This window comes from Heteronotia binoei, chromosome 8 (assembly GCF_032191835.1).
Source record: "Heteronotia binoei isolate CCM8104 ecotype False Entrance Well chromosome 8, APGP_CSIRO_Hbin_v1, whole genome shotgun sequence".
Lineage (NCBI taxonomy): Eukaryota > Metazoa > Chordata > Lepidosauria > Squamata > Gekkonidae > Heteronotia > Heteronotia binoei.
In genome coordinates, this window is record NC_083230.1 from 94,961,189 (window position 1) to 94,973,018 (window position 11,830).

Below are 11,830 nucleotides of genomic sequence, written 5' to 3' on the forward strand. Positions count from 1 at the left end.
AGGGTTGCCAAGTCCAATTCAAGAAATATCTTGGGACTTTGGGGGTGGAGCCAGGAGACATTAGGGGTGGAGCTAAGATCAAGGCTGTGACAAGCATAATTGAACTCCAAAGGGAGTTCTGGCCATCACATTTAAAGGGACGGCACACCTTTTTCAATTCCTTCCTTCCATAGGAAATAATGAAGGATAGGGGCACCTTCTTTTGGGGCTCATAGAATTGGACCCCCTGGTCCAATCGTTTTGAAACTTGGGGGGTATTTTGGGGAGAGACACTAGATGTTGTACTGAAAATGTGGTGCCTCTACCTCAAAAAACGCCCCCCCCCCTAGAGCCCCAGATACCCGTGGATCAATTCTCCATGGTTTTCTATGGGAATAAATCTCCATAGGGAATAACAGAGTTCCCAGCAGACATTTCCCTCCCCTCCCCCCACTTTCTGACGACCCTTAAGCGGGGGGAGGTCCTCCAAACCGGGGGATCCCCTGTCCCCACCTGGGGATTGGCAACCCTATGGGGGAGTGAGTCCCCCACCATGGAAGTCTTTGCAGGTCCCCTACTTGCTAAATAGTGTTAGCATAGTATCTTCTAAGTATTTAAAATGCCTAGCATTTAACTCAGAACTTAGCTTTGATTCCAGAAATTCTTACAACTGCTCTTGTAAGGCCACTAGGTATGATTGTTCCCTAATTACATATAGGCCACATTATATGTTATGTTTTCCAAAGAGTCTGGTCTAGAGTTGCCAAGTCCAATTCAAGAAATATCTGGGGACTTTGGGGGTGGAGCCAGGAGACTTTGGGGTGGAGCCAGGAGACATTGGGGATGGAGCCAGGAACAAGGGTGTGACAAGCATAATTGAACTCCAAGGGAGTTCTGGCCATCACATTTAAAGGGACAGCACACCGTTTTAAATGTCTTCCTTCCATAGGAAATAATGAAGGATAGGGGCACCTTCTTTTGGGGCTCATAGAATTGGACCCCCTGGTCCAATCGTTTTGAAACTTGGGCGGTACTTTGGAGAGAGGCAGTAGACACTATATTGAAAATTTGGTGCCTCTACCTCAAAAAACAGCTCCCCCATGGAGAGGGGGAAAGAGAAATCTAATTACTGAGCCATAACCCTGGCCCCATATTTCCATCCAGTTTGGGTACTGATCAATGTTTCCTCTAAGCTGCAGAGTCTTGTGAGCAAAAAAAACTACTTTGTGAGCTACTGGCATTAAAATTGTGAGCTACCGGTATTAAAGTTGTGAGCTACTGCATAAATTATTGTGCTCTGGGGTAACCCTTCCTGAGCTAAGACATAAAATGTGTGAGCTGGAGGCTAAAAATCTGTGGGCTAACTCACACTACTGCAACTTAGAGGGCACACTGGTACTGATGCCAGTCTCCACCTTTCGTCTCCACACACAAAGCCTGGACAAGCCCAAGGAAGCCGCCGGGAAAATGATCCCTTCCTTCCGCTCCAGCCTTAAGATAAACAAACAGCACCTTCGAAGAAGGAAGGGAAGAGTCCCCACAAGAGACCTGGAGAGGAGGCGGCGGAGGAGAGGGAGAAGGGAAGGGCCAGGGCTGGTCGTACCTGCAGCGAAATGGAGGGGGCTGGATTTCCTGCCATCTGTGTCTCTGCCATTCATGTTCTCCGGCCGCACCAGGCGCTTCACGCGCTCCATGTCGCCAGCCCTCCCTCTTTCGCTCCCCCCTTCCTTCCTTCCTTCTTCACAGCCCCCCCCCCCCCCACTTTCCTCACAACTTGGGATGGGGCATGGGGGTTGAAAAAGAGGCATTTGCGGGGAGGGCGAGAAGACGAAACAGGAAGGGGAGAGGAGAAGCTGCTGAGATCGGGGCTGGGTGGGAAGGGCCGCCATTCCCCCCCGCTTTCCAGATTTTTGGCGAGCAGGGGGAGGAGGCTCCAAATCTGGGGTCCCCCGCCCAGGCGGGGGATTTGGGAAGCCTAGTCTGGTCCAGGTGCAGTCTGGAGTTCCCCCAGAATTGCAATGGATCTCCAGGCTATGGAGAACAGCCATGGAAAAAATGGCACTTTCAGAGAACAGATTCTGTGGAATTATACTCTGCCAGTCACTTCCTGAAGGACATTCTCTAAGGTTATGGCTGTTGTGATATCTGAATCCAGGATCTTTTTGCTCATGGTTTATTCTCTTGATTTTTTTCAGTTCAACTTTGGAGACATCTTTGTCCATCAGGCTATCCACACCATTGAGTACTGTCTAGGTTGTATTTCTAACACAGCCTCCTACCTTCGGCTGTGGGCACTCAGCTTGGCACATGCACGTGAGTGTTCAGTGTGGTTGTGGTATGAGCAACAGTTGCATTGCCCTGGGTGTACAGGATAAAGAGAGAAGGATATCTGGCTTTTCCATAGTAATACCTGTTGGATCAAAAGACAGTTGTTAGAAATTAAACCACTTTGGACAAAAACCAGGTAAAGTTATGCTTGAATAGAGATGGAAAGGAAGTTTGCCTTTTGTGAACTTTTCGACCAAGTCAAAACATGCTGTTCCTTTCGGCTGATTTTTTTTCACTTGTATTAAAAAAAGACAAATGTGTTTGTCCAGGTGTAAGGAGTACAATAGAAGATCTCATCAGCACACCCCTGTGACCGACTGCCATCACTCTCAGTCATCTTTGCTTGCCCTCAAATGATGCCATTGCTAGCCAAATCTGATGAGCTACTCAGTTTTGTGACACCATTACTTTCACTGTTGGCTGGCATCACTTTAAGATAGAGAAAGAAGGAACTGGGAAGTGTAATGGCACTGAAGCTCCAACAAAGAAGGGAAACAATTGCACTGTCATGGTGTTTTTCCTGGTAGTTGCCATTTTATCGGGTTGCCAACCTCCAGGTGGTGCTTGGAGATATCCTGGAATTACAATTGATCTCCAGACCACACAGATCAGTTATCCTGAAGAAAATCGCTGCTTTTGAGGGAGGTTGCTATGGCATTACTCTCCTCAAACTGTCCCAACAGTCTCCACCCCCAAATCTCTCAGTATTTTCCTACTTGGTGTCAGCAACCCTAGTTGACAACCCTAGCAGTGTCCCTTTCAGTATTTTACTTATTTGTTTCATTTTCTTTCACTCTACCCTATGGAGTTCAGAATAGTGCTGTAACCTCAAAACTATCCTTAGGTAAAATGGGTTTAGTGACTTGTTTGAGATTATACAGTGCTCTTTGTTGCTCAATAGGGATTTGAATCTGGGATTTTGCCAATGTGCTCCTGGTATTGGGCCATTGAGTAATAATAGAGCAATTCAAAAGTCTTCTGGGAAGCCGGAACTGTCATTGATTTACAGGCCTGGGATTCTGGTAGACAGTTTTCTCCCCCTTAAATGCTGGCATCAGTGAACTAGTTCATATCTCTGCTAGCCAAAGAGCTCTTTGCCATATTTTCCAGCTGTATACATTGCTTAGTACACCATGAGAACGTTACTAATCTTTATGAAAATTAGTAGTCTGTGCCAAATTTGATCTGAACCAGTAAAAACCAATCTATTTTCTGTCTCTGTCTATGTTAAAGTTGACATCGCCATAACATTTCTGTCTTTTTTGTGATTAGCATAGTTCAAGTTTTTGCAGATGAGAAACCATTGAGGAACTTTTCTATTTTGGTGAGAATATCCCACACCAGGGCTTTCTTTTGCAGAAAAAGCCTAGCAGGAACTCATTTGCATATTAAGCCACACCCCCTGACATCACCATTGTTTTACATAGGGCTTTTGTAGAAAAAGCTCAGCAGGGCCTCATTTGCATATTAAGCCACACACCCCGGCATCAAGCCAGCCGGAACTGCATTCCTGTGCATTCCAGCTCAAAAAAAGCCCTGTCCCACACAATAAAAAAAGAGATTGTCCTCTTTACAGTAGTGCATTTGTTTTATTGCTATTAGATAATTAACTCCCATGCCGCATTCCCTTGTCACAGGGCAAATTTAGATAACTGAATGGACAGATAATTACTTAGGGACTGACAAAAAGTGCTCAGAAATTATCTGGAGGCAAGCCACCCGTGAGGAAAATTATAATACTGTTTAGTGGCAGGCTCCCACCTTCAGGTGTGATTCAGAGGTACACTTTACCTCACCCCTGCCTTGGCCTTTAAGACTGAATAACCTTGTCCACTCATGAAAATCATGTAATGATGTAAACAAGAACTTTATTTTGTTGACAGGATGAAGTGTTTTTCAAGAATAAACGCTATACATTTGTAATCCTGTGACAGGCATAGCTTAGAGAAAGCTTTAGAATACAATGCTCCCAAGAAAGATAGTCAGTAACCAACAGTTTATCACATGAGAATAGAATAAACAACTGCTGTGAAGGTTTCCCAAACCTTAGTTAAAGATTACTGGATCTTACACTGCATATACCTCAGACTGCTTGTTAGTTTTCCCCTGCCTAGGAAGATTATGTTTTAGAGTTTATCAGCAGGGCGTGCCCCTCTTGGTATAATGCTAAACCAGTTGGTTTCTGATATGAGAAGATAGTAGGACTTCCAAACTCTATCAGGAAAAGTGGCAGTTAACCTAGTCCTTATTAATCCATCCCCTCTTTTATTTACTTTTAAGGGTTTAAAGAATCTCAATTGGCTACTTCTGGCTTCTCCAATATACAAACAGGGTCAACTGAAGGCTGACAGATAAAGGAAGGGGAAGGGAAAGATCTAGCCCAGTGAGTCACACAAGCACCCCTGTGACACATTGAAGGGTACTAACTAATGAGGGGGATTATTTAATTGAAATGTTTATATCTTCCCTGTGAAATGCAGTTTTTTGAGATGGCTTATTTTATTTATTTATTTTATTTATTTGGGATTTATATCCCGCCCTTCTCATTATTTTAAAAATAATGAAATGGATAGTAAAAAAAGAACACACAACATTCAGTCTGAGAGATAATTATGTAAAGGTCTGGTAAAATGGCAAAATTTTTTTAACCTGTTGCCTAAAATTCATCAAGGGAAACACCAGAAGAATGGATAAGGAGGAGTAAGGGAGTTGCATACAAAATACCATGTCTGTGGTTAGCCTCCTATCTCACCTCTGTGCGAAGAGTTATTCACAGACCAACCTCCAGTGAAAATCTGTGAGGTCTTAAAGCCATTTGTAGGAGCCCCGTGGTACAGAGTGGTAAGCTGCGGTACTGCAGTCCAAGCTCTGCTCATGACCTGAGTTTGATCCTGGCTGGGTTCAGGTAGCCGGCTCATGGTTGACTCAGCCTTACTTCCTTCTGAGGTTGGTAAAAGGAGTACCCAGCTTGCTGGGGGTAAAGTGTAAATGGCTGGGGAAGGCAATGGCAAACCACCCCATAAAAGGTCTGCCATGAAAACGTTGCGAAAGCAATGTCACCCCAGAGTCTGGTGCTTGCACAGGGGATTGCCTTTACCTTTTTAAAGCCATTTATAGTGGAAGGATCTCATGTCTAAATAGATTTTAATATAATTGCTCAAGACTATTTTGTCATGTTCTTTCTTCTTGCCTCCCTTGATCTTTTAGAGCTCTCAGAGGTCCTTTGGACGATGGTGTTCACAATTGGACCTACCTTTCATGGCTGGGGAGGAATCATTGTCATCTTCATCGTCTTTGCTGTCTTTGCTGCTCTGACTGTAGCCATTCTGCTCATCATGGAGGGCCTCTCTGCCTTCTTGCATGCTCTGCGACTTCACTGGTAAGCAATTACATGTATAGGTGCTGGCAATAATACTTCACATTCTGTAGATTGCTCAATATGTTTTAGTTGTGCCTTGATTTTGGGTGAACATCTGCATGGACCATATGCACGTAAGAACTGTGTGTGCAAAGTGTTCTCTCCAAGAAATCAAGATCCTTGGAGAAATGGGTGAGGGTTTTTTTTAAAAAATAGACATAAATTGTACATGTGCAAGTTCTACGCAGGTATCAAAATGTATGTGTGGAAGTCAGCAGGGGCTACAATCTGTATGATCCTGCTTCATCTTCTCCATCACAATACATACAGAGCTAAACTGACTGTGTTTTCAAAATTCATCTTTATGGTTTAAATAAATGTACTTTGTTATGCAGTGGTTATAAGGGTTTGCATTTTCCCAGTGCTAAAAATGCAATGTTTGTTATCCATTGCATTTCTCCACCTTTCTGTTTCATCACTGAATTTAGTATGGACATTCCTTAGTACCTCTTTCTATAATCTTTCTTAGTTTTTAATATATGTATGCTCTCTCTCCACATAGCACGTTTCATTGAAAGAAGGGTTGTACAGTTCCACTCCCAGTAGAAGGTGACATTTCCACTTAGCCTCAACAGATTGCCGTCGCTTTAACTGTTGCTTCAACTATGTGCCCCAAAGGGACCCATCAAATAAGACTGATATGGCTACTGAGTTATTTGCAAAGGCATTGACCCACTGCCTTGTTCAGCCAGCAAAATAAGGAAGGAAGGCAATACTAGGTTGGTGGAACAAAGTAAAGGTTCGGATGGATTTTTCAGTCTTTCTCACTTGTACCTGCCATAGTGTTAACAAATGGCTCACTATCAATCCATTCCTATGTAGAAGTACACTTTTCTAAGCCTGGTGATTTCAGTGAAATTAGAAGAGTGTAACTATCTAGGATTGCACTGTATACATGAGCACATACATGAAACTACTGATCCATCAAAGTCAGTATTTATTCTGATTGGCAGCATCTGTACAGGGTCTCAAGTAGAGATCTTTGGCATCACCCCCTACCAGATCATTTTAATTGGAGATGCCAGGGATTGCACCTGGGACCATCTGCATGCAAAGCAGATGCTCTGCCATTGAGCTGTTCCACCTCCCTTCCAACTGTATACCTCTGGTACAGTTGTGACCCAAGGTCACAGCTAAAATTAATCCAAAAGGCAGGGCTAAAGCGGTAGGGCACTTCTCAGTTTCCTGACATTGGTTCTGATGCTCATTACAGCATATGGAAAAGAAGACACCTTTGTAGTCCCTGGTAACTTCCATGTATGTTTTATCATAGCTCTGCTACTCACAACTCTGCTTATTTAATGTGTCTGTTTTTTCCCCCTTAGGGTAGAGTTCCAAAACAAGTTCTACTCTGGGACGGGCTATAAATTTACGCCGTTTTCTTTTAAGCACATCATAGAAGGAACAGAAGAATGAAACCTCTTTGGAGCAGAGAGCTTTGAATCTCCCAGACTTACTGCTCTTCTTCTACTACTTTAAACAACAACAACCTCCCCAAGAATTTATGACCATGAAAGGTTTACAGCTGTGCAGTATGTCATATACTGCATCTAGCTACCTGAGAAGATTGTCCTTGCCCTGCTAGCTGGCCCAAAACTTTACTTAGAATGTGTGTCAAGAACACAGAAATCATAGAACACAGAGTTGGAAGGGACCTTCTAGGGTCATCTAGTCCAACCCCTGAACAATGCAGGAAATTCACAAATATCTCCCCCTAAATTCACAGGATCCACATTGCTGTCAGATGGCCATCTAGCCTCTGTTTAAAAACCTCCAGGGAAGGAGAGCCCACCACCTCCTGAGGAAACCTGTTCCACTGGGCAACTGCTGACTGTCAGGAAGTTCTTCCTATCGTTGAGCCAGAAACTCTTTTGATGTAATTTTAACCTGTTGGTTCTGGTCCTACCTTCTGGGGCCACAGAAAACTATTTTGCACCATCCTCTATATGACAGCCCTTCAAAAAACAATATTTCCAGCAGAATTTCCTCCTCTATAATCATTGTAAAAATGTGATTCAGTGGGTCAATTCAAAATAAAGTTCTCAATATGAAGTTTCTTTTGTGCATATAATTATATGGCAATATACTCCATTGTGATAATGATGGTGTAAACCTGTTTCTGGAGGATACTATTTCAGTCTGCAATGTGTGTGTGGTGTGTGTGAGAATTTGCATAAATGATCTTCCATGCAAACAGTTCCCCCCCCCCTCTCTCTCTCCTTAATGGTGGTAGAAACTGCTGTCAATTTGCAGTCCACTTATGATGACCTCATAGAGGTTTTTCAGAGCAAGAGATGAACACTGGTTGCTTGCTATCCCCTGACAGCTGGATTGAATATTCTTGCCTTTGATTTAAAATGGGGAATTTAGCTTAAAGGCAGCGTTGGGAGGGGCAGGGGTATTAGCAGGACCTAGATATCTATGTTTATGAAGGGTTGTCCTTGATACATCGTTTATTGGAGCCAAAGATCAGGCCAGGTATAAAAGAAAATAAGTTTTATTGTAGAAAAATGATAATATGATTTGAAAATATACATTCAGATCAAAACATTCACACAAGATATTGGAATAAAAGGCAATAGCAGGTATAATGGGTTGTTTTTATTACCCCTGACAGAATTATAAATATTAGCCTTTGATCTTTGGTTGGAAGAAATTAGTTTCAAAAGGTAGAGCGTTGCAAGAGGTGGGGCAAAGTAGGATCTTTGTTTATGAAGATAGTCCCAAATATTGTAGCTAATGACCTGTCCAATTATAATAAAGAAATGGAATTTTTAAAGGAAATAATAGTAATAACAATAGTACTTTAATACACAAATAGAATTTAACACGCATACAAGATGCATATAAGCATCACTATATGGATGTGGGTTCATGATACCCAGATGTTCTTCACAACTGCATTCCTGTGGTAAATGTAATGCATTTGTATGCTCTGGCCATTAGACACCCAGGGAGTTGCGAGGGTTCTCAGTTAAAGACAGCTGTCTTGAACTTTATAGAATTATACCTACCTACATACATACATACATGCACACATACACTGGGCTTTTTTTGAGCAGGAATGCACATGAATGCAGTTCGGGCTGGCTTAGTGTCAGGGGGTGTGACCTAATATGCAAATAAGTTCCTACCAAAAAAGTCCTATACATACAGGGCCGGCTTGCCCACTAGGCAAACTAGGCGGTTGCCTAGGGCGCTGAGAGGCAGGGGGCACCAAACTGGGCTCCTGCCCGCCGTTCCTCCTGCACCAGCCTCCTTCTGCCTGCTGCTGTGCTCCGCTCGCCCCCCTGCTATGGCCGCCACTAGCCTCCTGCCCACTGCCGCACTCCGCTTGCACCCTGCGCTGGCCCGCTGCCACCGCGCTTCTCTTGCCGCTGCTGCTGCGCTCCACTCGCTTTCCCCTTCCCCTCGCTCGCCGCGACTACAGCCCTATTGGCTTATCGCAGTTCGTGCCTGTGCATTTGGTTAAATGCGCAGGTGCGGGCGGTGAGCATGGGGGACAAGCAAGTGAAGCATGGCAGCGGGGGGGGGGGGAGACCGGAGTGCAGCTGCAGCGGACCAGAGGAGGCTGGTGATGGCAGTGGCAGCAGCAGGGAGAGAGTGGAGTGAGGCAGTGGCAGGCAGGAGGAGGGGCAGCAGTGACAGAAGTGGCGGCGGCCGCAGCAGGGGAGCTAGCAGAGCACACCTAGGGCGCTTTTTGCTCTCAAGCCAGCACTGTATACATACATGCATACATACATACATACATACATGATTCCAATTCCTCTGATTGCATTCACGTTTTGTATACTCTATTTAAATTTACTGCAAGTCAGATTTTTTTGCTAAGTATCTCTGTATAGGAATCTCTCTCTCTCCCTCTCTCATTGTATGATTTTTTGGCTTTTTACCAAGTGGAAAGCATAAAGAAGATTATGTGAAATGCAATATGTAAGAGGGTTTTTTCTTCTTCTAAAGCTTGTTGCTTTTATCAAGCTGACATTCAAATGGATGAAATTACTACTTGGAGCAATTAAATTGAATGTGAGCCTTTAGCACAGTGCAGAACAGAGGTTCTCAAATGATGTCAAGATGGGTTCTTTCTAATCCCTGCTCCATCAAATGTAATGATAAGGATGTTGTTCCTTATGAAACAAGGACTGCTCATGTAGGTGCCTGTTATGTGTGTCTCTCTCAATCCTGGTTTTGGGATTTTTTGAATATTCTGTACAAAATCACATCTTGGGCTGATATTTAAGAAAAGAAGAAGAAACATTCCTATATATAGATTAATTTTACTGACTATAAAGGAGATAGCAAAGGCAAAAAGTGAGAAGTAAATTTAAAATGTATTCAAATGATCCATTGCAATACCTAGATGAATCCCACCCATAGCTAGATCAGATGAAATCCACCTGTGAGCATTTCCAAAGAAGCAAGAATTGTGGAGATAGAGAAAGGTGTGTGTGTGTGCATGCGCAGACATGTCTGTGAATGGGTGTGGGGGGTTTACGATTGTAGGGGCTAAGAGAGAGTATCTGAAGAGAGCCAATTTGGTGTAGTGGTTAAGTGTAGACTCTAATCTGGGAGAACTGGGTTTGATTCCCTACTCCGTCACATATACCCAAGGTCACATATATGCTGAGTGACCTTGGGTCAGTCACAATTCTTGAAAGAGCTGCTCTCTCAAAAGCAATTTTTAAAAGAGCTCTCACAGGGTGTCTGTTGTGGGCAGGGAAGCTGCTCTGAGACTCTGAGTGAAGTGCTGGATATAAATCCAATTGCCTCCTCCTCCTCTTCTTTTCTTTGCTGTGGCTGCCTAGTAGACTCTGGAAAACAAGGGTGTTGTGACTGTCGGGGAGGTGGATACGGGAGGAAAGCCAGGGTTCTCTCCAATGGGAACCCAAAGTGGCTTATGTCATTCTGCTTGTCTTCATATTTTCCTCACAACAACCCTGTGAGGTAGGCTAGGCTGAGAGTGTGTGGCACAGCAAACACACACCAAATGACTTGCCTGGTCTTCTTGCATCTCAGCACCAGGTGCCAGTCCTTCTTTCTCCTCAGCTTTCCAGTTCAGCAGTAGCAGTTGCATCAAAGTAGATGCAAGGAAAACACCAACCCCTGTGTTTCACCACAGTAGAAATGCTGAGATGTGCCCAACTTTAAGAGGTAGCTCACCCAGGGCAAAAGCCAGGATTTTAAGTCTGGTGGGGCCCACAGCAGGATTTTTTTTGTTTGGGGGAGCCAGGAGGCCACCCGGTTTGGCCCTAAACACCTTCTCTGCTTCTCAAGTAAAGCGACAGCCACATTTTTCAAAAGTAATTAGTTCTCCCTGAATGCTGGAGAAAGGGGCTCTGACCTTCCTGGGGCTGGGCATTCACAGCAGCTCTGTTCCCTCCTGCCCCTTTCTTATCTGTCCCTCTCCAGTGAGACACCTCCTCACTGCCTACCCACAAACCTGGCGCTGGCTCCATGGGTCACCCAGGCTGGTTGCCCATCCTTATGGGCAGCTGAGCCACAACGGGCAGGCTACCGCTTTTCATCCAGGCTCCATGGCTGCTTCCCCACACTCTCCAGGAGCAAGCCTGGGGCAGGGAGGAGAGGGCCTCTCACCTTCACAAAATGCGAGAAGGTGGCAGCAGCAGCAGTGGGTGCTGCTTGATCGGAGCAATGGCAGCGGTGGGTGCTGCTTGAACTGAACAGCAGTGAGTGGTGGGGGCCTAATTGGTGGGGCCAGAAAGGTCACACAGGAGTTTGGTTGGCGGGGCTTGGACCCCCCTGGGCCCCACCATAGCTACAGGCCTGAGCTTAGCTCTTTCATAAGTTGATACAGCCGGTCTGAGAAGGGGCAGTTTGGTTGGCCAATCAGTTTGAAATCTGATTACATCTTTATAGTTCTGCTACTTTCCCTTCCCTGGTTTCTCTCAATAAACACCTGCATTGTGTTGCTCCTTTAAGAAGGAGTGACAAAGAAAGGTCTTGCATTATTTAATGAAAGTGGTGTTGGTGTTTTTTTTTTTTAAATAATCCAATAATGTAACCTATGATTATCTACTTTTTAAGATACTGCAGGTGAGTGCACCTGCTCTCCAGAACCAATAAAAACACAGGACTCATTTCAGA

General features: G+C 44.4%; 1 protein-coding gene across 2 annotated transcripts in view; it reads left to right on the forward strand.

Annotated features, from left to right (window-relative positions):
• Window positions 1-7,218, forward strand: part of ATP6V0A4 (ATPase H+ transporting V0 subunit a4) — a 66,704-nt gene extending 59,486 nt beyond the window's left edge. For both annotated transcript variants that reach the window (XM_060245650.1, XM_060245652.1), the window contains 3 exons: window positions 2,175-2,292; window positions 5,515-5,686; window positions 7,051-7,218. In XM_060245650.1, the coding sequence (XP_060101633.1) occupies window positions 2,175-2,292; window positions 5,515-5,686; window positions 7,051-7,141 (381 nt within the window). In that variant the 3' untranslated portion in view covers window positions 7,142-7,218. The remainder of the gene's footprint in view (window positions 1-2,174; window positions 2,293-5,514; window positions 5,687-7,050) is intronic.
• The last annotated feature ends 4,612 nt before the right edge of the window (window positions 7,219-11,830 follow it).